Here is a 27,507-nt window from a genome sequence, read left to right as displayed (position 1 = left end):
CACACAGCCTTGGGGGGGAGCCCTGTGCTAATTGTACAGGTATTTGATGTGATCTTGCTTAGCTTCACCTGCTGCTTCCTGTTTGTTAGGAAGCTTGTGATCCACTTACAAGTCTGTTCCGGTACCTGTAGCTGGTTTAGCTTAGTTAGAAGAATGTCTGGATTGAAGGTATTGAATGCTGAACTAAAGTCTACAAAAAGGACCCTTGCATAGGTCTTTGGAGACTCAAGATGTTGTAGTATGTAGTGCAGAGCCATATTAACAGCATCATCTGTTGATCTATTTGCTCGGTATGCAAATTGCAAGGGGTCTAAGAGCAGATCCATGATGGTTTTCAAGTAGGAAAGCACTAGCCTTTCAAAGGTTTTCATGACTACAGATGTTAAAGCAACTGGTCTGTAGTCATTCAGTTCCTTGATGGTGGGCTTCTTCGGCACTGGGATGAATTACTATAAAGTGTGGAATAAAATGTATGAGTGGCTAGAAAACAGAAACCAAAATAAGTAATTTAATCTAATATCGATTGAATAAAAACCAAAAGCTATTAATTATTGTTAATGTTAAATCATTGACTATGTAAATAAGTATAATGTAAATATATGTACCAAGTGTGGTTATAAGAGTTATCAAAGTTATTATAAAGGATAGAAAGATAAAGTAGAAGAATTGAATATAAAAGCATGCTGATACATGCTGATGCAGAAGGCTGTAAAAATAGTACATACTGTTATGTTTGTCTTGTTTTTTACTGTGTTTTTTGTCCTTTCCCCCCATTTTTAAAGGTAAAAATGTTTTTAAAGGTAAAAACTATTTTTTTAAAAACTGAGTAATAATTCTGATACATTCCTCAATGCATAAGAAGTAAAATTACGTAAGTTTTGATGCTTGCGTTTATCTTTAAATTCCAGAAATTTGAACTTTGCATTTTAAACTGGATTCTTAATAAGAGCATTGTGACAGAAAGGTTACATATTTTAAATATGATTTTATAGGTATCATAGAATGGTAACAAATGACAAAACATGCATTGTGATTAAATCCCATCCTTTTTGTTCTTACATTCCACAGAAATACCATTTTTCCCTGAAATATGACCTACCCCGAAAATAAGCCCCAGCCAGATTTTCATGCCTGCATCTAATAATAAGCCCTATCCCAAAATAAATCCTAGTTAAGCCCCTCCCACTCAGTCCCGCCATCTGGTTGCTTGCGGCTGCAACAGAGCAGGAAGGTGCACGACACTGCCATGAAGTGAGGCGAGACAGGTGGTAGGAGCTGCCACACACCTCATACCTGCGCACCTCAGGGTTCCCACAGCCAGGCCACTCCCTTAACGGTGACCTCCTCCCACCTTTTCAATGACCTGGCTGCCTGCCCACCTCTTCAACTGCTGCTTCGGTCCTGCAGCACTTTCTTGCACTGCCTGGTCCCCATTCGCTTTTTAAAAAATTCAATCAGGACTTCTGGTGGTGATGTCACTGTAGTGCAGTGCAGAGAAATGGGGTTCCATTTCATTTGCCCAATTTTTCGCGTTTGGAGGCCCGTAGAGACGAAGTTGGATCCTGGAGGGACCAGCGATTCAGAAGGGAAGCTCCGGGGGTAATGGGGATGTTGTGGCTCCAGCCCCCCCCAGGCCTGGCCCCCTGCCAGAGAGTGACTCCGAGAGTGAGGGGGAAGGGCTGTCAGGGCTCCCCTCCACAGGGCCGGCCTCTCTGGCTCAGCTCCAGGGGCCAGAGGCAGGCCTGGTGGCAGAAGTAACGAGGCCTCTGTCTCCTGTATCTTCCCCCGCTCAGGCAATGCTCCCAGACCCAGCTGTGGACAATCAGTCCTGGTTAGATCCCAGGTTTCGTAGACAAAAGAGGCGGGAACAACAGAAGCAGGGGTGGGGCAGGCCTAGAAAGTGCTGAGTCACGGAGCCACACCCCACAGGGTATAAAAGCAGGAGGGGCTGCTATACTATTTCGTGACGAACAAATCAACTGACTGGAGAAAACTTGAGCTGAACTATTTGACTGAGCATTTGGCTTGGAGTGCTGTTTGTTCCTGACTTCCTGGTTGACACGCCGGCATCAAGAAAGATAAAAGAAAATCTTGGCAGACGATCGCTGGTTTGCTGCCAGAACTGATAGCTGCCATGGACTAAATTGCTGGCTAATTGAGTCATTTCATGTGCCTCCCGGACTGAAGTGGGGGGACAGAACAGGGGAGAAGCGTGATCTCCTGTTACAGCAAAAGGAACCCCTTGAATTTGGTGCAATAGAGATCGGCCTTTATGGCAGATCTGGAGGCCTGACGGCCTGATTGAATAGAATAGGAAGAGAAGAGAGGGAAGCAGTGAGAAGTATCGGTGGAGATTGAAGAAACTGAGTTGGATATTAGATGGATTCTTTGTGATTTGAGACCTACGTACTTCATTTTCTGACAAGTGTGTCTCTAAGGCGGGAAAAGCAGTGACTTATTGGTGGGAGCAGAGGCCTTGGAAGACAGATACTGTTACTGTCAGATCGAGAGGAAGGGGTGACAAAAGGTTTGAGTGGGTGTTTTTTGAAAATCTTAAAGATAGACCAAGTATTTGGATTTGGACTGGGATTGTGATGAAGCTTTGTGGTTTGGAAAGAGAAACTCTAAAAGAAGCTTGTTTTGATTGTGACTGCAAGGTGGTGAAGAGACACTGACTGAACTTATAAAAGATTAACAATCTATACTTAACTTGATCATTTTATACATATTTAAGATACAACTTTTATAACCTTTATAATCTCTATAACTTTATATCTGTAAGGTGTAATTAGATTTAAATTGCTATTTATATCAGTGCGCAAAATCTTTAGACTATATTATTAATTCTAAACTATAATATATTATAGACTTTGTTATATCTTTGATACTGTGGTCGTTGTGGGTATAACAATGTATGATATTATATATTATCTAAATTTCAAACAACGGGTATAGGCCGAGTATCTAGGCTAGGTAAATTACACATAAGAGAAGGGGAAATCTGATAGGCAAATAGTTGATTTATGGCATTGTGGAAGAACTTTAGGATTCTGAAAATGACAAGTACGACGACGACTATGAAAATTGGGGAAAAATAATACCTACGATGGCTTCCCCATCGGGACAACACTCAATAGAAAATATCAGGCTCTACATTGAGTCTGCAGAACGTGCAGTTGACCCTCATCATGATCCAAGAAATGATGAAAACACAGAAATCAATAACGAACAATCATAAAGAAATAAAGAGTGAGATGGGAGAGGTGAAAGGAGACATCCGTAAACTGGACAATAGAATAGGAACAATACAGGAAGTGATAGCCAGAAATGAACAGGAAATAAAGACAGTGGAAGCCAGAACAAAACAAACAGAAAAGAAATTAGAAACAATGGAACAAAAATGGAGGGCAGCAAATAGAGACTTGGAGGAGTCAATAGTCCATTTGGAAATGGAGAAATCAGCTTTTTTTCTGATATTCCAAAATAGTAGAAAACGAGGAAGATTTACTAAACCTCATGGTAAAACTGTTAGCCGACATTCTGCAGAAAAGTAAACAAGAGACTCAAAATGACATAAATGAGATCTATAGCATTCATACTAACTATGTGCGTTGACATAAACTGCCAAGAGAAGTTCATGTGAGGTTTGCAAGGAAAACAACTAAGAAATGAAATTTATAGAAGGACAAGAGATGAGCCACTGATCTTCAAAGGGAAAAAAATCTTAACTCTGAAACAAGTCTCCCAAGAAGGGTTAGAGAACAAAGAAGAAACTACCATTTCTTATCCTTGCAACTGGTTAAATATAAGGTAACGTTCAGATGGCTCATTCCTGAAGGTATGCTGATCTCATGGCAAGAAAAGAAATTTAGAATTGATACATTGGATAATGCGCAAGAATTTTATTAATATTACTTAGCGGTAGAGGAAGAACAAGATAGTAGAGAAGATATAAAAAGCAAAAGTGAAAAAGAACAGCAATCAGAAGAAAAATAATCAGATCAAGACATAAGAGAATGGAACGCCATGAAAAAGAAGGTGCGAGGACGAGCACAAAGAGACAAGCAAAGAGAGGAGTGAGACTTAAACATAATAACATGGAAGAAGAAATTAAGATGTTATCAATCAACATCAATGGAATGAACTCTTCAGCTGAAAGAAAACAAACACTGACAAAACTTCAAAAACAAAACATGGACATTATCTGCCTACAAGAGGTCCACATCAAGAAACAACATGGTAGTGGACTTCCGGAGGCTCCGCTCTCTCCGACGGACGCCCTAAGGGCGCCCGCGCTGGGATTTTGTAAAAAGCCGGCGAAAACAGCGAATATCAGCTGTTCGCTGGCTGAAAGTACTGAAAGGGGAAAGGAAAGAGCAGAGGAGGGATAGGTAGAACTCTCTAGAGGCCCCACTTTCTCGATTTGAAAGTGGGGAACTCGAAGGGGAAAGTTCCCTGGAAATCCCTCTGCAGCAGCTCCAGACCCAGCGTGTCTCTGCTTTGGCAGAAAGAGAAGAGAGCGACCACCTCTGCTTCAAGTGATTGTTATGGATTTTTATAAGCAGACGGAACAAACACAGGAGATCAGTCATTTAAATTGCAAGTATTAAATCTGACTTCTATTTTTTTAAAACTTTTTTTTCTTTCATCTACAATCAACATAATGAAACAAAATGGCATTTACTTGATGAGAAAGTGAAAGTGAATGGAGACTTTAATCTTATTGTGCTGGGCTGTAAATAGAACAGAGGCTTTTTTAGGTTGGATTTTTACTTATTTTTAATTTTTAATTTTTTTTCTCACCTGGATTTAGGTGGACTGTTGGATTATTTTAGTTTGTTTAAGTATTTCATAAGGGGACTCTCAGCAAGAATTTTGCCATGAAGGTTGTTTCAGAAGAATGGCTTCATGACTATACAGGATTATACAGAAAGAATGTATTTAATTATTCAAAAATATGAACTGATAAAAAATGGGGACGTTTTGGATGAGAGATTGGAGGAAATTAACCAGTGTAATCAGTACTTGGAAAATGGAATGGAGGAGATGCAAGCAAAAGTGGATAAAAATGAAGATATGATCATGAATAAACAAAATGATATAAAGAGATTATGTTTCACATCTATCATAAAAGACTAGATATTTGGATTTATATTGGATTTTGATGAGGAAGGACTAAAGTTGAATAGATATTGTAATTTCCTGTATTGAAATTATATAATGTGTTGTACTGAATTGTAAATAGAATATTCTCGAAAGATCTTACGTAAGAAAGACTTGGGGGAAAATGGGGTGATTATATGGTTTATAGAAGCTATAAGGGAGATATTCTCTGAATTGGATTGGATTTTTATGCATTAGCTGGTTTTAAATACTTTAGGATTAATCTGTTCTATTGAGTTATATATTTTATTACTGTTAATTGTTAATTTTTTTGAAGGGTTTTTGTTATGTAAGGAGGAAGTCAGAACTAGAGAGGGAAAATTGGTATAATAGCTTTGGGGGAAATTTTTTTTAGCATATGTTTGTTTTATTTTTAATTATACCTTGTGTTTGTTCCAGGAAGTCAGGGGGGTGAGGAGTGAGGGGAATTTGTGAAGGGAGGGGGGAGGGGGGCTGGGGGGAAAGGGGAAAAAAATTTTTGTAAAACTTTTTGAATTAAAAAAAAAAAGAAACAACATGGTAGTCTTTAGAATTTCCTAAAATAGGGAAAATCCACCTGGCCCTGGCACAGAAAAAGAAGAAGGGTATAGCAGTATATATAGAAGAATGGCTAAAATCGAAACAGATCTATGCTGATGAAGAAGGAAGAATCTTAATAGAAATAACAAGAAGTCAAAAATAAATGTTGCTTGCAGTAATTTACGCACCAAATACTAATCAGAAAGAATTTTACCATAAAGTACATAGGAAAATAATAGAGTCAGAACAGGAAAATATTTGCCTAATAGAAAACTTCAATGCAGTGGTAGACCCTAAGAAACACCCTACAAGCAATAAAAAAATCAAGAGGAAGAAAAGAACACTTCCAAATACATTCTTTGAAATGGTACAAGAGCTAAACTTACAAGACATATGGAGGGATTTAAATTTGAAGAAGAGTCAATATACCTTTTCCTCGAATCCCCATAATTTCTGGTCAAGAATTGATATGGTCTGGGTGAATTCTTAACTGAAAAGAGAGAGAAGAGAGAGAGATAATGACAAATACTTGGGCAGACCATAATCCCTTAAAAGTGAAATGGAAGGGACAAAGAAAGAAAAGGAGGTGGACATTAAACAAGAGGATCCTTAAAGATAAAAAGTTCAATTGCAAAAAGATCTTGAGAAGTTGGAAGGTCTGGCTGAACTTTCTTTTAGACCCACAAACTTCTTTTCTTGCCCTGCACGTGGAGGTCAAGAAACACAATGGAGGTAGAAAGCAGGTTAACGAAGGAATACTTTGGGGAAGTGAGGGGAGCTGGGCGGTGGTGCTCCAAGCTCTCCAGCTATGAGGTGGCAAGGCAAACCCCGCAAAAGCTCCAGGTGCTGAAACACGCCCATCTCAAGGCAAAGCATGTACTGAAATGCGGTGGCAGAGCTGCTGCCATCAAAACCGCAAACAGGGACCAGGCAGTGAGGCAGTGCCATAGGACCAAAGCGGAAGGTGGAGGAGGAGGCAGTAGCCGCTGCTGGGAAGGTGATCGGTGGGGCGGGGTGGGACGGATAGAAGACAGCCCCTCCAGCAGCAGACATGGATGATGTGCAGCAGGAGTGGAGGCCTTTCGCCTTTTTTTTTTATTTACATTTATATCCCGCCCTTCTCCGAAGACTCAGGGCAGCTTACATTGTGTAAGGCAATAGTCTCATTCTATTTGTATATTGACTTTCGGACCGCCGCTCCCCGCTGCAGGGAGACGGAGCCAGTGCGTTGGTTCCGTCCCAGGCGCCTGATGGACCCGGAGAGGTTCCTGACGGAGCTTGGGCCGCTTCCTGAGGATCTTACCCACGGCACGACTGAAGAACTGGTCGCGGCTTGTATTATTGTATTATTTTGTATTATTGTGTATTTTTTATCTGGCTGTGAACCGCCCTGAGTCCTTCGGGAGAAGGGCAGTATAAAAATTTAAATAATAAATAAATAAATAAATAAATAAAACGGGCCGCGGCTGGGGCTCTGGACCATGTCGTGCCTTTGCGGCCTCTGACCCGGCGCCGATCTCAATTAGCTCCCTGGTTTTCTGAGGAGCTGAGAGAGATGAAGCGCCGGCGAAGACGCCTAGAGAGTATTTGGAGGTCCAGCCGTGCCGAGGCTGATCGGACACTAGTGAGGTCTTTTACGAAGACCTACCTAGTGGCAATGAGGGATGCGAAGCGTTCCTACGTTTCCACCCTCGTTGCATCGGCAGATAACCGCCCGGCCGCCCTGTTTCGGGTGACCCGTTCCCTCCTTCAACAGGAGGGGCAGGATGACCCCCTGCAGGGACGAGCTGAGGAGTTTAACGGTTATCTATACGATAAAATCGTTCAGCTTCGTGACGGCTTGGACCATGATTGCGACGATTCGGCCGAGATGACAGAGACTCGTCTTGTTGAGGTTATTTGGGATGAATTTGAGTCTGTGGCTCTCGAGGACGTGGACAGGTTGTTGGGGAGGGTGCATGCAACTACGTGTTTATTGGACCCGTGTCCTTCTTGGTTAGTGCTGGCTGCCCAAGATGTGACACGAGGCTGGCTCCAGGGGATTATAAATGCTTCTTTGGTTGAAGGGGTTTTCCCCGCCGCCTTGAAAGAGGCGGTGGTGAGACCCCTCCTGAAGAAGCCTTCCCTGGACCCGGCTATTTTGGGAAACTACCATCCAGTCTCCAACCTTCGCTTCCTGGCGAAGGTTGTAGAGAGTGTGGTTGCATGGCAGCTCCCCCGGCACCTGGATGAAACTGTCTATCTAGACCCGTTCCAGTCCGGCTTCCGACCCGGTTACAGCACGGAGACGGCTTTGGTCGCGTTGGTGGATGACCTCTGGAGGGCCAGGGACAGGGGTTGTTCCTCTGCCTTGGTCCTACTAGATCTCTCAGCGGCTTTCGATACCATCGACCATGGTATCCTGCTGCACCGGTTGGAGGGATTGGGAGTGGGAGGCACCGTTTATCGATGGTTCTCCTCCTATCTCTCCGATCGGTCGCAGTCGGTGTTGACGGGGGGGCAGAGGTCGTCCTCGAGGTGCCTCACTTGTGGGGTGCCTCAGGGGTCGATTCTCTCGCCTACCCTGTTCAACATCTATATGAAGCCGCTGGGTGAGGTCATCAGTGGTTTCGGGGTGAGTTACCATCTGTACGCTGATGATACTCAGCTGTACTTTTCCACCCCGGGCCACCCCAACGAAGCGGTCGAAGTGCTGTCCCGGTGTTTGGAAGCTGTACGGGTCTGGATGGGGAGAAACAGACTCAAGCTCAATCCCTCCAAGACGGAGTGGCTGTGGATGCCGGCATCCCGGTACAGCCAGCTGCAACCGCAGCTGACTGTTGGGGGCGAGTTAGTGGCCCCAAAGGAGGTGGTTCGCAACTTGGGTGTCCTCCTGGATGGACGGCTGTCTTTTGATGAACATCTAGCGGCCGTCTCCAGGAGGGCCTTCCACCAGGTTCGCTTGGTGCACCAGTTGCGTCCCTTCCTTGACCGGGATGCCCTATGCACAGTCACTCATGCTCTGGTTACGTCTCGGCTGGATTATTGCAATGCTCTCTACATGGGGCTGCCCTTGAGGTGCACCCGGAGGCTGCAGTTGGTCCAGAATGCAGCTGCGTGAGTAGTAATGGGAGCCACCCGAGGCTCCCGCGTAACACCTCTGCTCCGCAGTCTGCACTGGCTTCCTGTGGTCTTTCGGGTGCGCTTCAAGATTTTGGTTACCACCTTTAAAGCGCTTCATGGCTTAGGACCCGGGTACTTACGAGACCGCCTGCTGTTACCTTATGCCTCCCACCGACCCGTACGCTCTCACAGAGAGGGTCTCCTCAGGGTGCCGTCCGCCAAACAATGTCGGCTGGCGACCCCCAGGAGTAGGGCCTTCTCTGTGGGAGCTCCGACGCTCTGGAATGAACTTCCCCCTGGCATACGTCAGGTGCCTGATCTTCGGACCTTCCGTCGTGAACTAAAAACATATCTATTTACTCAAGCGGGACTGGCATGAATTGGTTGATTTTATTGGGGGTTTTAATCTATATTTGAAATTTGAAATTTGAAATTTTAAATTTATTTTAATTTGTCAGCCGTCTACTAATTTGGTCCATTTTAAATATGTTTTAATTGTATATATTTTGTATTTTACTTTGGCTGTACACCGCCCTGAGTCCTTCGGGAGAAGGGCGGTATAAAAATTCAATAAATGAATAAATGAAATGAAATGAATTTATATACAAAGTCAACTTATTGCCCCCACAACAATCTGGGTCCTCATTTTACCTACCTTATAAAGGATGGAAGGCTGAGTCAACGTTGGGCCTGGTGGGACTTGAACCTGCAGTAATTGCAGGCAGCTGTGTTTAATAACAGGCTTCTTACAGCCTGAGCCACACCGCAGCCTTCACTCCCCCTCCCCCGTCTATGAAACAGCGAAGAGGGACAGGATAAAGGGGCTGAACCTCACCCACTCATCCTCCATAGCATGGCAGTCCAGTTCAAGAGAGGAGTGAAAGGGAAGAGGCGGGCAAGCGCCTGGATCTTGAACAGATGGATCTTCCCCATCTCGGCTGTTGATGGGGTAGGGAGGATCTGGAGAAGGACAGAATGGCAGCGACGGAGCGCGCAGGTCTGCAGCATGGTGCCCACCCCACCTCCTGCCTCGCCTGGTCTGTTCATCATCTGACCTGCAGAGCCCTGATGCTGGCAGGGTGAGGAGGCGGCAGCAGCCAGAGCAGTCCTTTCTCCATTTCACCTGGCTGCTGATGAGGTTGTTCAGCACTGCCACCAAATGACTAGGCAAGGCATGAGGCAGGGATAGAGCTGGAGGACAACATAGGGCAACTGGGGTGGAGTGCGCAGGGGCCATGGCATGGTGCAACCCCTGCCCCACCTTCTGCCTTGCCTGGTCCATTCATCAGCCAGCCTGTAGCACCTTCCCTGTCTCACACTGCAGCAGCCAGTGGGGCGCCTCCTGCCGCCACTCCCATTCCACCACCAGTTGCCCTGGCCGGGACCTGTGCTGCCGCCTCCTCACCCCATTAGCATCAGGGCTCTGCAGGCCCCGCTGCCCCAACAGTATTCTTCACCACCCATCCGGACAGGGCCTGTGCAGAGATGGATGGCATTGCAGGGCCAGAGGGGGCTGCAGCTGCAGGAAGAATAGAAAGGGCTCCGCAGGAGACAGCGACCTCCTTCCTGGTGGGGAAGGCCAGGAAAAGCCGGCGGGTGCTCCGCAGAGCAGGTTGCCTGTGTCTCTCGCTCTGCGCTCCACCCCAGAAGTGGGATCAAACTCCGTTGAAATGACCCAGCGGGCAGAAATGTGTGACTTTTCGCCTGGCTCTTTCTGCCATTCCGTTTTCTTTTTCCTAGACGGACCTTTTCCTACAACCTGCCCACTTTTTCTTTCAGTTTGTCTTACTTTTTCACACATGAGGCAGGTAGCCCAGCCCCACCTTATGCTTTGGCTAGTGGTGGCGGCTCAAGCCTGCTGGACATGCTGCACAGCTGCCTGTGTTAAAAAAAAATGAGACACCCCCGAAAATAAGCCCTAGTGCTTATTTTGGGGCCCAAAAGAAAATAAGACCAAGATTTATTTTTAGGGAAACACGATATATAAGAGACACACCTTTTGACTTTACAACACACTTTTTATATTTTGGATGTCTTTAACTGGATTTTATTTTCTGATATGTCTTTCTTGTTCTAAAACCAACAATGAAAGATACTGTTTGATTTTTATTTAAGAATGAATAAAACATTCTTGCAGGTTTTTGTAGGAAGAATTTATTGGAAAAATATAGTCATTCTGCTTTTAGGAAACAGAGGTTAATAGTCAATGAAACTATTGTTGGTAAATGGTCATCTCCTTCTAAGGCAGGGGTGTCAAACTCAAGGCCCGCGGAGCCCGCGGGGTGCTTAGGTCTGGCCCATGGGGCCAACCTGAAAATAGCAAAGGACCAGTCCATGGTGCCTCTGCTAACCAAAGTGGGTCCCCATGCCCCGCTTTGGCTGCCAGAGTGGTGCAGGAGGCCGTTCAAGCCAAAAATGGGGCATGGGCATGGGTGATGTCCATGTGCCCTGTTTTGGCTGCCAGGGTGGTGCAGGAAAATAGTTGGGAAAGAAAATAGTTGGGAACACAGGCAGCAATCAGAAGAAAAAGAATTGGTCAGGAAAGCGTTTATTCAAATAAGGATGTGGCCAAAGAGAGCAGAGTCCATATATAAGGTGCAGGGAGATACACTGTCACAGAAGAAATATGAAAGTCATAGGAATGAGAAAAGCAGTTTAAAAACAAACAAACTGTGGACTGTATAACAAACTCCAGTTGCAAGGGAATCCCTCTTCCAGGGTCAATTTCTTTTTTTTTAAGTTTTTTTATTTTTTTACACACAAACAACAACATACAATACATCTTTTCTGAACAGAATAACTGTCAGGTACATGTTCATACCAAATTTAGTTCTTCTCCAACACATCTTACATCCTTTCATCAATACATTTTCTCTCATTTTTAATTTCCTTCTTACATTTCTCTTTGTAAATTTAATCTACCCTTCACCCCCAATTTTAATCTTTTATCAATTTTTCCTTCCTTTCCCCCCTTTTTTACTCCCATTTATATTAAACCTTTATATTCCCATTTAGTAGTTGTATTTTATATCTTCTCCTTATCCAACATCAACATCAATCATATATTTACATTTCAATGACAATTCATACATTCATAATCAAAAAAAGAAAAGAAAAAACAAGAAAAAACTCAGTTTTTCTTCATAATATCATTTCTAAAATATTTATAAATCCATAATAACCTCCAAACATTTTTTATCATTCTAAATTCCATTCTCAATATTTAAATCATTTAGTATATTGCCAACTCTTTTTTGTGCTTCAAATTCCATTAATACTTCAACCAGTATACATTTCAATCCTTTTTTATTTTCCTCCTTTTTTTCTTCCTCTTCTTTTTTCTTTTTTTCTCTTAAAATTCTCTACTCTCTTTGCTTGTCCTGTATTTCCATTAACTCTCCTTCTCCCCTCTTCCCCCATTTTTATCTTTTCTCTATTAATCCCAAAATGATCCTTTAACTTTGTATTTTATTTCTTGCCTTCTTTCTCTCCTTGTCTCTTCATTCTCTCCTTATTTTTGTTTGCCCTTCTTGTTTACTTTTCCATTTACTCTCCTTATTCCCCTTTTAAAGATTTCTCTTTTGCCGCTGTCAATCCCAGTGTAATCTTCTAAATTCTTTGTGCTTTTTCCCTTTCTATTTCCCCCCTCCTTAGTTGTCCCTTCATCTCTCCCCATACAATCATTTGATGTTTCACAATCATTTAATATTTTACAATCAATATTTTTTCCTTAAATTTCCCACCAGCCTTATCGCTTCAACAAGAAAATTTTCCACAACAGATGTTAGTCCGTGTAGTTTTCCCTTCCGCCTGAGGGTGTCTCTTTTCAATCCACAGTTCCAATCAACAATTAGCAAAGGTATCCATTTTGTTTCTTTTTCTTAAAGCCGCGCTTTGTTTTGCTTTTACTTTTTAACTTCTCTCAACAGTTCAATTTAAAGTCTATGTCCCAGTTATATTAAATACAACTCACCGGGGAAAAAAGGAAGTCAGAGAACTTTCACTGCGTTGTAGCCCCCAGCTTTCTATTCCAGAAATAAGTTTAAAAATCTCCAAACCTCTCCAGCTTTATTTGAGGGTTTTTTTTCCTTTTTTTCCCCTTCTGCTTGGGGGATCTCCAATTCAGTTTAAAAAGCCAAATTCCTTTCGTGTCTTAGGGTAAATAATTCCATTTCTCCTATTTCTTACTGCATTTCCATTCCTCTCTCAATTTAGCCGCTATTCCACCACCAAAAAACTTTTCTTTGCCAATTTCAAATTAAAGTATTTTCTTGTGAGTTGGTGTTCACTCACCCAGCTTCAGCTTTCTGCCCAAATCACCACTCCTGCTCAAAATCTTGGTCCGGTTGCCCCAGCTTAATGATGGCTGCTATAGCCACTGACCCCACCACCGAGTTGAAGAGCTTTCCCTCTGACCTCCGAGGAACTTGCCGGTTCCTCTTGGTCATCCGAGGTGCCTCTCCTTCTTCACCATCCCTACAGGACAGATCTGGTCCTAAGACCCCTTGATGGCGGTTTGTCAGCCTGGGAATTCGCGAAGCTCGGCGGAGCTCGCTCTTCCCTGACTGTCTCGCTGCGACACTTCCAGTCGAATCCAGGGTCAATTTCTTAAGGCAGTGAAATTGGGCATATGATATAATTCTTTGCACTGACAGGTTCAAGAGGTTTCTGAATTGGGAAATTTTGATCCCTAATTTTGCTTCACTGACATTCGTTGAGAGGACTGCAAGACTTCTGATTTGGTGTCTGAGAGGACAACAGAAGAGATCCTTGAGGCTACACAGACTCAACTTTAGGCAGCTTTAGTCTATCAGAATTTTGCCTACAACTAGTCAAGGCAAGATGATCTCCTTAGCAGCATTTCTTTCTTTTCTCTCATTCAGCCTTTTTCTAACTCCAACTTTTCATTGTACTTTCTAGTTTGCACCTGTCATTTTTTCCTATAGCCAGAAGGGTTTCTTTCCTTGCTTGGGCAGTTCCCTTGACTGCCTTTTGTGGGCTGAGTCTCCTTTTCTTTCTTCCTCTGGGGTTTCCTCTGCATCCTCCTGCTGTGACTTTTGTTCAAGAAGCCCTTGCAATTTGCAATTTGCTTTGTTGTTCCACAATCAGCTTTTCTTGACTTGCTTCTCGACTCACTTTTTCTCTTCTTTCTGAGACTATTCAGAAAATCATATCCCCACCACCACCCCCTTTCTGGTTTATATTCTGCAGAGAGGTAATTAAGCATATCCTTCTTTTTAACAGATTCTACTTGTCACAGAAAAGGGACTGTTGGCTTGGCTGAGGTTTCTGGAGTCCTATGTTGACTTGGATTCTGCCTCTCTCTCTCTCTCTCTCTCTCTCTCTCTCTCTTTCTCTTTCTCTCTGCATTTGGTGGTCCAAATCTGCTTTTTCAACTAATGTCAACCCAAGCAGGCCTTGAATTTTTTCCCCTTGAGGTCTTTTTGACTACTTTCCGAACTTGCACCCTCATCCTTGAAGCTGTTTATCGTATTACTGAGCTCATTGCTTTGTATCCCCAGCTTTTACGCACATAATTAAATTAAAGTCAAATTGCCATACTTGCTTTCTGTTTCCCTGCTAGAAGAAGTTGACTTCTACTAACTCTTTTCTTGAGGAAAAAGCCAAACGGTGAGCAAGCTGACTTTTCTTGATGGTTTCATTCTTATTTCAAATTGACTAGCATTGACCCCCCACACACCCCGTTTTGGTTGGCAGAGGGCAAACTAAAAACAAAACAAAAAAAGAAATGTTTCTCCTTTTGCATTTGAGCATGCAAGAAGGGGGGCAGGAAAGGAGAAAGGGAAAGAAGAATAGCAAAGAAAAAGAAGAAAAGATGGGAAAAGAGCAAGGAAGGTAAAATAAAGAAAGAGGGAAAGGAAGAAGAAATTAGAATGAAGAAGGAGGGAGGGAGGGAGGGAGGGAAGGAAGGAAGGAAGGAAGAATGAGAGGGAGGGAGAGTCTGAAGGAAGGAAGGAAGGAAGGAAGGAAGGAAGGAAGGAAGAGAGGGAGGGAGAGTCTGAGAGAAGTCCTGCCTTAGCACTTGGCCACCACAAGTGTCGTCCCATCCCCGTCCCCCCCAACACATCCCATGTCATGCCCACGGCCATTCCTGGTCACACCCACCCTCCGAGGTGAAACACAACCCTCAATGAAATCAAGTTTGACACCCCTGTTTTAAGGCAATTAAGCAAACGAGCCATTGAAGTTTGTTGACTCTATCATATCAATTGCCAGACTTCTAATGTGGGCCTTGATGTTTTCAAGGTGGGTAGAACAAGACCCAAAGGAAATACTGCAGTCTGTCTATGAATGTGTTGAAAGAACATGTGAGAAATTGAACCAGCTGAATATAGACATTTCCAACATAAAAGGTATTTTTAATTCTATAATAATCATGAATATCCTTCCAAATCAAGAGGATAAAGTGATATACATAAATAACTTAGAGATGCGTCGAGAATAAATGTGATGTTACTGAAATACCTTTAAAGGAAATTTAAAGGAAAAGAAAATATTTTAGAATTATAACCAATCGAAAACTCTTTTAAGTGAGCCAGAAGGCACTTGCTTGGCAAATACGTGTGCTGATATATTATAAATACTTTTATTTTTATAAATATTATATAATTTAATATATTTTATAAATATATAAATTTTATAATAAAATATTATTATTATAAATATAATATAAATATATTATAAATACCTATTTCTCAATGTTGTCCTCTCTGCCACATTGTACTTGATGATCTCTTTACTCTCAGAAGTGGCTTGTGATAAGTACAGAGAGCTTATAGTAGAAGAGCAATCAGAAAGGATTTTATTCAAAAGCAGAGTTTTGCTCAGGTTTTGGTGATCCAAAATCTGTAATAATCTAGAAAATGATAGAATGTTTGTTTTGTTCTTAAAAGCTGTTGGAGTTAGCAATCAGAGAGAGACAACTGTAGTTTGGGACAAAGAAACTGGAGAACCTCTATATAATGCTATTGGTAAGTCTACTGAACAATTGCAAATACTTTAATTAATATAATTCTTCTCGTATCCACATATATTTTATATGTTCTATGAACATCAATAACAATATGTTGCACTAGATATTAGTCCTTGTTTTTTAATCTTTATGTTTAAAGATGCCCAAAGAATTCTTTGCATTTCAAAGCAGCTCTAAAAATTCTCACTTTTGCTCTCTTCTTTAAAAGAGTTTGTTCCTACTGTTTTTGTTCTATTAACAAACTAATCAAGTTCTACATTGAACGGACTTAGTTGAATCATAAATTATTAATTCATCATGTCAAGATTTCTTAATGAATTGTTGAATCAAGACATAAGAAGCAATCATAAGGACAGAAAAAAAAAACCATTTTATTGTTTCATTCCAGCATAATTCTTCAATTTGATGTTCTTTCATTCAGTTGCCTGTACAAAATGTTCATAATAATACAAAATAAATTTTACATTATATATGAGTAAACCACTAAATTGCACATTTTGAACAAGCTGCAAACATTGACAGAACTTTTCTAAATGCTAATATGCATGGAAAATACATTCATTAAGCATTTGCTATAATAGAATTGCTGTGGGCACATCCAATTTTTATGGGTTAGATTCCAGGAGATGCTCTCCGGATGAATAAAGCCCCTCTAAAAGAATATGGGCTAAGAATAGACCTATGAAATGAAGAAATCTATTCTGGTATGACCTTGTAATTTAAATTTAGAAGTCTGAATTGTTCATATCTAAACTTAACTTGTGGTTTTATTCTTTTCTGTTTTTGCAATGTCTACTCTCAATTTTTTATTTAGTTTGTGAATCTTAGTTTTTATTTAAAAAGCATTTGGTTAGATAAATTACTAAGTGATGTAGGGTTACTCATTATGCTTTAAACATTTTGTTAGGTAAATAATTTGTTATTTGGAACTGAAATTACATTAGCTTAATCAGAAGAAGCATGGTTTACAATAATATTTAAAAATCCACAATTTAAAAATCTAATCTTAATTCTCCATTCTTGAATAAGGTTCCTATCGTTCAGGAAGACATACAAATTATATAAACTATATTAGATGGTTTTGAGTTTGTCAATAGAGACCTATTCAGAGATTCAGAACGTGATTCTATTCAATCAATGCATTCCTTAAATATTTACTTTTACTAATGTTAATGCTTGTCTTTGGATTCTAGTATGGCTTGACCTACGGACTCAATCTACTGTTGAAAGACTTCTTAAAAGGATTCCAGGAAAGAATAAATCCTTTTTTAAGGTAAAAGCTGACCTTAGAATAATTAGAGTATGTTTGGTGATTACACAGTGCAAATTATTTTTTTTATGCTCATGCTAATGGAAAAAGGAAAACTAATTTAGTGTAATGGTTAAAGGCAGATATGGCGGAAGCAGGGGACCGTATCAAGTTTGGGGAGTGTGGGATCGTTATTTGCAAATGATCTCGCACTCCGGTCCCTCTGACTTTTCCCACATCCCGGGTGGCCATGAACCTCAGAGCCTGGATCTCCGGCTGATGCTATGCAATGCCAGGTCCGTTGTAAATAAAGCCCCCCTTATTTACGATCTCATACAGGAGGGGGGTACGGACCTGATTGGCATTTCAGAAACCTGGTTGTGCCCGGAAGGGGGGATACCCCTTATATTTATTTATTTATTTATTTATTTAATCATATTTATATACCGCCCTATCTCCCGAAGGACTCAGGGCGGTTCACAGGCACTTAAAAAACACATAAATACAATATAAAAGCAGTTAAAAAACTTATTCTAAAAGCCCGTTAATTAAAATATAAAAATAAAACTAAAACCCAATTAAAACCATAAATTTAAAATCTAGCTCAGTCCTGCACAATTAAATAATTATAGAAATGTGCCCACCAGATTTCTGTGTGTTCCATCAGCCGAGGACCCAGGGTAGGGGTGGGGGGTGGGGGGTGGCGGTTGTTATAAACGAAGGTCTGCAGCCGAGGGAGGCCACTGTACCACAGATAGCCGGCTGTGAATCCCTCTTTGTGAAGTGGGGTCGGGGGATACAGGTGGGCCTGCTGATCATGTACCTGGCTCCTTGCGGCGTGACAGTGGCCTTCCTGAGCTGCTGGAGGTGATAGCCGGGCTGGCGGTTGATACCCCAAAACTTATTGTTATGGGGGATTTCAACCTGCCTTCGCTCGGCGAGGCATCAGCAGCGGCTCAGGAGTTCAGGGCCTCCATGACGGCCTTGGACCTGATCCAATTAGTTGAGGGCCCCACTCACATCGGAGGAAACACACTGGACTTAATTTTTGTCTCTGGACAGTGGCTGAGTGATTTAGTTGAAAGTGATTTAGTCGTCCAATCCTTGTCATGGTCGGATCACTCTCTTCTTCGATTGGACCTTCGAACCGCCTACCCCCATCGCAGGGAGTCGGAATTAATACGTTGGTTCCATCCCAGGCGCCTGATGGACCCGGAGAGGTTCCTGATGGAGTTTGGGCCTATTCCTGAGGCCCTGGCCCACGACTCGGCTGAGGAACTCGTCGCTGCCTGGGAAAAGGCGGCGGCGGGGGCTTAGACCGTGTCGTGCTTTGCGGCCTCTGACCCGGCGCTGTTCTCGACCGGCTCCTTGGTTCTCCGAGGAGCTGAGAGAGATGAAGTGCCGGAAGAGACGCCTAGAGAGTGCCTGGAGAGCCAGCCTTTCTGACTCGGATCAAACACTAGTAAGGGCTCATATTCAGACCTATCTAGTGGTGATAAGGGCAGCGAAACAGGAGTATTTCACCGCTCTCATTGCATCGGCAGATAATCGCCCAGCCGCCTTGTTTAGGGTGACCCACTCCCTTCTCGCCCAGAGGGCTAGGGAGGACCCCTTGCAAGGTCGTGCTGAGGACTTTGGACAGTATCTGCATGATAAAATCGCTCAGATTCGAGAGGGGCTGGACACAGACTGGGTAGATTCAGATGGGTCGACGGGGGCAGGTCTTGAGGTTGCCAGCTGGGAGGAGTTTGATCCTGTGGCTCCTGAGGACATGGACAGGATACTGAGGAGGTTGAGGGCAACCACATGTTTACTGGACCCGTGTCCCTCCTGGATGGTAATGGCCACACAGGAGATTACACGAGGCTGGCTTCAGGGAATTATTAACGCTTCTTTGAGAGAGGGTGTGTTTCTAGCTGCCTTGAAAGAGGCAGTGGTGAGACCCCTCCTCAAGAAGCCTTCCCTGGATCCGGCTGTTTTAGCGAACTACCGTCCGGTCTCCAACCTTCGCTTTGTGGTGAAGGTTGTTGAGAGTGTGGTTGCTTACCAGCTCCCTCTGTACCTGGATGAAACCATCTATCTGGACCCGTTCCAGTGCGGTTTCCGACCTGGGTACAGCACAGAGACGGCTTTGGTCGCGTTGGTTGATGATCTCTGGAGGGCATGGGACAGGGGTTGCTCCTCTGCCCTGGTCCTATTAGACCTCTCGGCGGCTTTCGATACCATCGACCATGGTATCCTGCTGCGGCAGCTAGAGGGGTTAGGGATGGGAGGCACCATTTTTCAATGGTTCTCCTTCCTCTCGGGCCAGTCACAGACGGTGTTGGCGGGGGGGCAGAGGTCGACCGCGAGGCACCTCCTATGTGGGGTGCCGCAGGGGTCGGTCCTCTCGCCCCTCTTGTTCAACATCTATATGAAGCCTCTGGGCGAGATCATCCGTGGTTTTGGGATGCAGTGTCATCTGTACGCTGATGATACGCAGTTGTACATTTCCACCCCAAATCACCCCAACAAAGCCGTCGAAGTGATGTCCCGGTGTCTGGAGGCCGTGCGGGTCTGGATGGGGAGAAACAGGCTCCGGCTCAACCCGTCCAAGACCGAGTGGCTCTGGATGCCGGCATCCCGGTATAATCAGCTGATTCCATCGCTGACTGTGGGAGGCGAGTCACTGGCCCCAACGGCGAAGGTCCTCAATCTGGGCGTTCTTCTGGATACACGGCTGTGAAGAAGAAACGACGGCCGTCGCCAGAGGAGCTTTCTATCAGGTTCACCTGATACGCCAGTTGCGTCCCTTCTTAGACCGAGATGCCCTATGCACGGTCACCCATGCCCTTGTCACCTCCCGTCTGGACTACTGTAACACTCTCTACATGGGGCTTCCCTTGAAGAGCACCCGGAGGCTTCAACTGGTCCAGAATGCGGCCATGCGGGTGATAGAGGAAGCAGATCGAGGCTCCCATATAACACCACTCCTGCGTAGGCTGCGCTGGCTTCTAGTGGTCTTCCGGGTGCAAATCAAGGTACTGGTCACCATCTTTAAAGTGCTTCATGGCATGGGACCTGTTACTTACGGGACCGCCTACTGCAACTGACGGCCTCCCAGCCAGTGCGCTCCCATAGAGTGGGCCTCCTCCGGGTGCCGTCGGCTAGACAGTGCCGGCTGGTGACCCCCAGAGGGTGGGCCTTCTCTGTGGGAGCTCCAACCCTCTGGAACGAACTACCATCAGGCATGCGCCAACTCCCTGATCTCCGGACTTTTCGACGCGAGCTGAAAACATGGCTGTTTCATCGAGCAGGACTGGCCTGATAGTTTTAATTGGGAGTTTTAATTGGGAGTTTTAGATGGGTTTTATAGTGTCAGCCAAATTTAAATATTTTATTTTATCTTATTTTAACGTTTGTAGAAATGGTTTTAATATGGCTGTAAACCGCCCTAAGTCCTTCGGGAGAAGGGCGGTATAAAAATATGATTAATAAATAAACAAACAAACAAACAAATAAAGGTACCAAAGAAACTAGGAGATTGTAAAATCTGTGTGAAGCTGACTGGGTTTCTTTGAGTCAGTCATCTTCTTTCAGCTGCAGAAAGAAGGAATGTCAAACCACTTCCAAAAACATTCCCAAGACTGACTTGGACAAGAATACAAGCTGAATCAAAGCTACCAAAATAATAATAAAAGAAAAAAATGAAGTAGATTAGTAGATTTGCTATACTGTAGATGTTTATACATTATGATTGATTAACTTTCAACCTTGCAGAGTAGGACTGGTCTCCCTCTTAGCACATATTTCAGTGCTGTGAAGCTACGCTGGCTTTTGGACAATGTGAAAGAGATCAGGCAAGCAGTTCTTGAAGGGAGAGCTCTTTTTGGTACTGTTGATTCATGGTTAATATGGGTATGTATCAATATACAATAATTAAAACAATTTTTTTGGTTTCTATACTTCAGCTTGTTTTTAACATCCTTAAAAACTATTTAAGAAAAAGTCAGTTTTACAGATTACAAATTAACAGAGTTAGAAGGGACCTTGTAGGTCATCTAGTCCAACCCCCTGCCCAAGCAGGAGACACTACACCATTTCTGACAAATGGCAGTCCAATCTCTTCTTGAAAGCATCCAGTGATGAAGTTACCACATCTTCCAAAAGCAAGCTGTTCCATTGGTTGATTGTTCTCAATGTCAGAAAATTTCTCCTTATTTCTAGGTTGAATCTCTTCTTGATCAGCTTCCATCCATTATTCCTTGTCTGGCCTTCAGGTGCCTTGGAAAACAGCTTGACCAATTCCTCTCTGGCAGCCCTGCAAACACTGCATCGCTGCTATCATGTCTCCCCTGGTCCTTCTCTTCACTAGACTAGCCATATCCAGTTCCTGTAATCGTTCTTCATATGTTTTAGTCTCCAGTCCCCTAATCATCCTGGTTGCTCTTCTCTGCACTTTTTCTGGAGTCTCAACATCTTTTTTATTAGCGTGGTGACCAAAACTGGATGCAGTATTCTAGGTGTGGTCTTACTAAGGCTTTATAGAGTGGTGTTAATGCCTCACTTGATCTTGATTGTATCCCTCTGTTAATGCAATTTAGGATTGTGTTGGCTTTTTTGGCTGCTGCTGCATACTGCTGGCTCATATTTAGCTGGTTTTCCACTAAGGCACCAAGATCTGTCTCACAGTTACTGCTATTAAGCCTAGTTTCACCCAGACTATTTGTGTACTTTTGGTTTTTCTTGCCCAAGTATAAGACTTTACTTTTCTCTATATTGAATTTTATTTTGTTAGATAGCGCCCAGTGTTCAAGTCTGTCAAAATCCATCTGAATCTTGAGCCTATCTTCTAGGGTGTTAGCTATTCCTGCCAGTTTAGTATCATCTGCAAATTTGGTAAGTTCCTTTTCCATTTCCTCATCTAAGTCGTTTATGAACATATTGAAGAGCATTGGGCCTAAGACGGAACCTTGTTGTACCCCACTGCTTACTTCCCTCCATGTAGAAGTAGACCCATTAAGGACTACTCGTGAGTACAGTTTGTACAGTTACCAAATCTGGTGATGATGTTATCTATCCCACTTTTTTCTAGTTTACCAAGAAGTAGGTTGTGGTCTACTTTGTTGAATGCCTTGATGAAGTCTATATTATATCCACAGTATTTTGCTGGTCTACTAATTTAGTCACTATGTTGAAGAATGAAATAAGATTGGTTTGGCATGATCTGTTTTTAACAAACCTGAGCTGATTGCTTTACCCATTTCTAGATGTTGCTAGATCTGTTTTTTAATTATCATTTTCAATATCTTCCCAGGTATTGATGTTAGGCTGATTGGTCTGTAGTTTCCTGGGTCTGTTTTTCCCTTTTTGAAGATGGGAACCTCATCAGCTCTTTTCCAGTCCTCTGATAGTTCCCTGGTACTCCAGGATTTTTGAACGATGAGGTACAGTGGTTCTGAGATGATATCTGCCAGCTCCTGTAGAAATCTGGGATGTAGTCCGTCAGATCCCGGTGATTTGTATTTGTCAAGATCAGACAGGTGTTCTCTTACTATTTTTTTTCTTATTTTAACTTTTATTTCTAGTCTGTCTTTTACAGTTATGTTTTTGGTAGGTTGGGCTATAGTTTCTTTTTGTGTGAAGACAGATGCAAAGAATGAGTTAAGCAGCTCTGCTTTCTCTCTGCTGCCTGTTACTTCCTTGCCGTCTTCTCTCTTTAGTGGACCAACTGTTTCCTTGATTTTTTTTCTTGTTATTTATATGTTGGAAGAAACATTTTTTATTATCTTTGACTTTTGTTGCAAGTTCTTGTTCATTCTGAGCCTTTGCTTTCCTGACTTTGTCTCTGCAGATTCTGGCTATCTGCTGATACTCTGCCTTAGTTGTGTCTCCCTTTTTCCATTTTTTGCACTTGTCCTTTTTGTCTTTCAATTTGTCAGAGTGATCTTTGTGCAGCCATGCTGGTTTCTTTTTGGATTTCTTGTTTCTCTTGTTCAGTGGGGTTGTGCTGGTATGGGCTTTTATGATCATATTTTCCCAAGCTTCTTCAGTTGTTTTCCCCTTTAGGATTTTCATCCAAGGAATCTTTCCCAAGTTCTCTCTGAATTTATTAAAATCAGCTCTTTTAAAATCTAAGACTCTGGTATCATTATGTTCTATTGCTTGTGTTTGTGTTATGTTGAATTCTAGTATGACATGATCACTCTCACCCAAGGATCCTTTAGTTTTAACTCCCTCTATCACTTCTCTGTGTGTAAGAATTAAGTCCAGTATGGCTGTCCCTCTAGTTCCGTCCTCTACCTTTTGGACAACAAAGTTGTCAGGTGGGTTGGTTAGGAACCTATTTGATTTCTTACTTGGTGCAAAATTAGTTTTCCAACTGATGCCAGGGTAATTGAAATCCCCCATTGCTATGTTAGTGTGTTTCCTACATATATTTGTTAGTTGGTTAGCAAAAAGGACATCTTTTTTTTTCTTGATTGGGTGGCCTATAATATGCACCTGTGGCCATGTCATTCTTTTTTTCTTTTATATTGACCCATATGCATTCTAGGAGGTTTACATCTTTGGTTTCATGCATTTCTGTAGCAATATAGTGATCCTTTACATACAGTGCAACTCCATCTCTTCTTTTATGGGGTCTGGTTCTTTTGAACAGTTTGTATCCTTCTATCAGTATGTTCCAGTCATGGGTTTCATCCCACGAGGCTTCTGTTATTCCAACTATATCTTAGCTACCTTCATGCGTTAATAGTTCAAGTTCACCCTGTTTGTTCTCCAGACTTTGTGCATTTGTATATAGGCATTTGAGATCTTTATGTCTTACTCTGGGTACGCCTCTTATGTTGCCTATTTGGTATTGTTTGTCTTCCTTCCCATCCCTCCTTACTTCATTATTTGACTTGCTTTCTAAGGGTTTTTTGCCTGGAATTAGGTCCTAGAGATCCTAAAGATTGGTCACTCTGCCCCCTCAATTTTAGTTTAAAGCGCTCCTGATAAATTGAGCCAGTCATTTTCCAAAAACTTCTCCCCAGTCTTTGTGAGGTGCAGCCCATCATGGCAATAGTACAGACCATGGCCCAGGAATCCAATTTTTTTTGCGACACCAACCCTTTAGCCAGTGGTTCACTTCTAGAATTCTTTGTTCTCTTACTGAATGTTGTCCTTTTGTTGGCAGTACAGATGAAAAAAACCAGTTGTTCACCTAAGTCCTTGACTTTCTTGCCTAGCTGCTCATAATCACTCAATGTTGTTTTCAAGTCCTTTTTTGTGTCATTCGTTCCTACACATAGTAGTAGAAAAGGGTAGTAATATGTGAGTTTTATTATTTGGTTAGGTTCTAAGCCACATCTTTGATTTTAGCTCCAGGGAGACAACATACCTCTCTGGATTGACTGTTTGGTGTACAGACGGCTGGTTCTGTTCCCTTGAGAATTGAATTTCCTATCACCAACACTCACCTTTTTTTTCTTAGGGAGGTTTGGGGTATTTTTTTTTATCACAGAAGCATTTGATGGTGCTACCTTTTTAGAGATCTTTAATGATACTTCTTTTCTATATGTCTGCATGTTTTCTTCCAGGGAGAGTCCATGAAATCGATTGCTTAGCATCAGGGGACTGCATCAAAATGGGTTGGGTTGGATAGGGGTTTTATACTAGGTTTGTGTTGTTGTTTTTTATGAGTGACAGGTTTCCATCTCCTTTTGACCCCTTAGATTTCCTTTGTCATATTAAATTTAAATTTCCTTTGTCATATTCTCAGGAACATTAGTATTCATTTATTGACTGTTTAGAACATTATTAGCAGAATAAATTGGTAATGAATGCAAATTATCCTTGATGGAGAAATATGTTCTCACATTCATTCGGTATTGATCATAAAGCACTAAAGTTGGGTTTAGTAATATTCTAAATTAGTTCTTTTTCCTTCTTTACCCAAAACTGCTTATTAAAAGTCCTTTTTACTCAATATAGGTAAAACACTTTCAGTTAATTTAAATGTCCCTGTTGTTATTGTGTAATATGTTCATGTTTCATCTCCCCAAAAAACAATTTTTACAAATTTTAGGTAATTTACCTAGATTTGGGGAATTCTGATTTAGATATAGATATCCATTTATCCTATATATTGAGTAAATATATGGTGAAAGAATGAGAAAAATAGTTTCTCTTATACAGCTAAAGATTCTGGCAGGTTATGCTTGCAAAATGCTCTCTTATGCTCTGGCATGTTTGTCTTCTTTTAGGCATTTATATCACTAATATAATCTGTGTTTAATAATAGAATTTCATAGCAAATCCAGTGGAACTTTAAAATGTTAAGGTCTTTAAGAATTGATGTTTTAAGAACTGAAGTCAGCTACATAATTACAGATTGACAGAGTAATTTTGTCTCTGTGTCTCTATCTCTTTCTTTTTTTCTCTCTCATACACACACTATAGCAAGCATAGGTAATCGCCTTAAAGGACAAGGGAATAGCTGTTACTAAGGCACCAGTCTATCAGCACTCCAGGTAGATCAGATAGGAAACACAACCAGATGAGCTAATTCTATTTAATCATAAGGATACGTTAACAGGATCTTGAAAGTCTGATAATACAGACTTTCAAGATACAGCCTGAGGAGATGGCGGTTCCTTTCTGAGTTTCTTTCTCTGCCCATTATGCATTCTGAAGGCTATGCCCTCTCTTACCTGATCATTTCCTATTTCCTCTCCAGCATATTTTTCTCTCCCAACTCCCAAGGTCATTTTCACATACAGTTAGAGTCGGAAAAGTGGAACTTGTGCCAAAAAATTTTTTTGAGAAAACATCTAAGACAAGCCCCTCCTTAGTGTCACATAAAGATAAAATAAAATGGGAAGTACATTCAGACTTGCAAGGTTCTATTACTATATCTATTACAATAAAAGTAATCATAACCTATATGGCATCTGTCTTGTTGCCCCCACCCCCTCTCTCACACACATACACTGAACATACTAGGTTAAAATTGTACCTGATAGATTATTTTCTTATAGTTAATTTTTGTAAATAATAGCAAATGTAGAGTTTGCATATTTCTTCTATTAATTTTCCAGTTATGCAGTAATGATCAAAATTGTTTATTCATTCATTTAAGTGTTTGACTGGTGGAAAAAATGGAGGTATTCATTGCACTGATGTAACCAATGCCAGTAGGACAATGTTGTTTAACATTCATTCATTAGAGTGGGATGATGAGCTCTGCAAGTAAGTAACTTACTTCTACATATTTGAAATAACAGGTTTTATTGTATGCCTCCCAGAGTCACTTCGTATGAAATGGGCGGCCATATAAATTTGACAAATGTTTAACATATCAGATTAAAAACTTAATCTGGTTTTCTTGGAAATAAGAATTTTTAGAGCAGAATAATTAATTCTAACAGCTGTTAAAATTAACATCTTATTGCCCTCAGAACTTTCTGTGGAGAGAACCATAAGGACACCCTTGCAAAGATGGCTCACTAGAGCCATCTACTCTTTTATTGTTGCCTTTAGAATAGGGGTGTAAAACTGGAGGCCTTCGGGCCGGGTGTGTCATGCATAGGTCACGCCTACTCCAGCTCTGCAAAGGGGAAGAACATTGTGAAAACGTCATGTAATGGCAGCGTGACGCCACGAGTTTGACACCCATGCTTTAGAAAGACAGTCAGATTATGTTTATTAGCATCACCCGGAAAAAAGGTAGAGCACAATTTCTACACTGCTATCCGTTATATTCTTTCAGTTTGCCTAGTTCTATCCCTTTCTTTGTTCTATTTGCCTTCTAGCTAAAGGTCTTGATTCTGGCCCCTTCGATTATTATTAAAGTTTCCAATGTTCCTGGAGCCAGGCAATACATGCTAAATTGCAACTTTATATCTTTTCATAGCTACCCAACACCTTGATGGGCTATGAATGAGCTGATCTCAAACAGCAGACGATTGATTTGTAGCTGCATGCAGACTTTCCAGCTTTATCCAGAAAGACTTGTTTAGCTTTTTTGCATATATAGCCAGACGGATCTCTCAGTGGCATTACAATGCCAAAATTCAAGAGGACCTTTTCCTTAGCCAAATTCAATGTCCTCTCAACAGCCATTACTGAAGGAAGATGGCAAAATATCCCCTTGAAGCAGAGGCTATGTCCATATGGTGGAGGAATAATTGAATCAGTGAAATCTTGTATTGCCTCTCTATGCAGATGCTCGCCAGGAATTATTATTTCCACTCTTTACAAAACATATGCCCATTCCAATACTTTTTTTTTTTTCAAGATAAATCTGATTTTATTTCCTTGACCACAGCCAAGTACTGTGTTATGGTCTGCATAATTCATCATAGTATTAACTCTAGCCATTTTTTTATATTTTATAACTATATTTTTCCTTTTATCTTAATTGACTCTTCTGTTTTATTGCTGGTCTATGACCAAATAAAGATTTCTTGTACATTTTTATATTTTATACGGATATATATATATATATATATATATA

At 41.9% G+C, this 27,507-nt stretch overlaps 1 protein-coding gene across 2 annotated transcripts in view; it reads left to right on the top strand.

The window, feature by feature from the left end:
- Positions 1-27,507, top strand: part of GK (glycerol kinase) — a 132,939-nt gene that overhangs the window by 19,969 nt on the left and 85,463 nt on the right. For both annotated transcript variants that reach the window (XM_058185927.1, XM_058185928.1), the window contains exons 3-7: positions 15,052-15,158; positions 15,699-15,776; positions 16,972-17,051; positions 20,787-20,924; positions 26,131-26,240. In XM_058185927.1, the coding sequence (XP_058041910.1) occupies positions 15,052-15,158; positions 15,699-15,776; positions 16,972-17,051; positions 20,787-20,924; positions 26,131-26,240 (513 nt within the window). The remainder of the gene's footprint in view (positions 1-15,051; positions 15,159-15,698; positions 15,777-16,971; positions 17,052-20,786; positions 20,925-26,130; positions 26,241-27,507) is intronic.

The sequence above is a fragment of the Ahaetulla prasina genome, chromosome 5 (assembly GCF_028640845.1).
Source record: "Ahaetulla prasina isolate Xishuangbanna chromosome 5, ASM2864084v1, whole genome shotgun sequence".
NCBI lineage: Eukaryota > Metazoa > Chordata > Lepidosauria > Squamata > Colubridae > Ahaetulla > Ahaetulla prasina.
The sequence above is the reverse complement of the archived record's forward strand: the minus strand, read 5'-3'. Positions and strand labels throughout refer to the sequence as shown.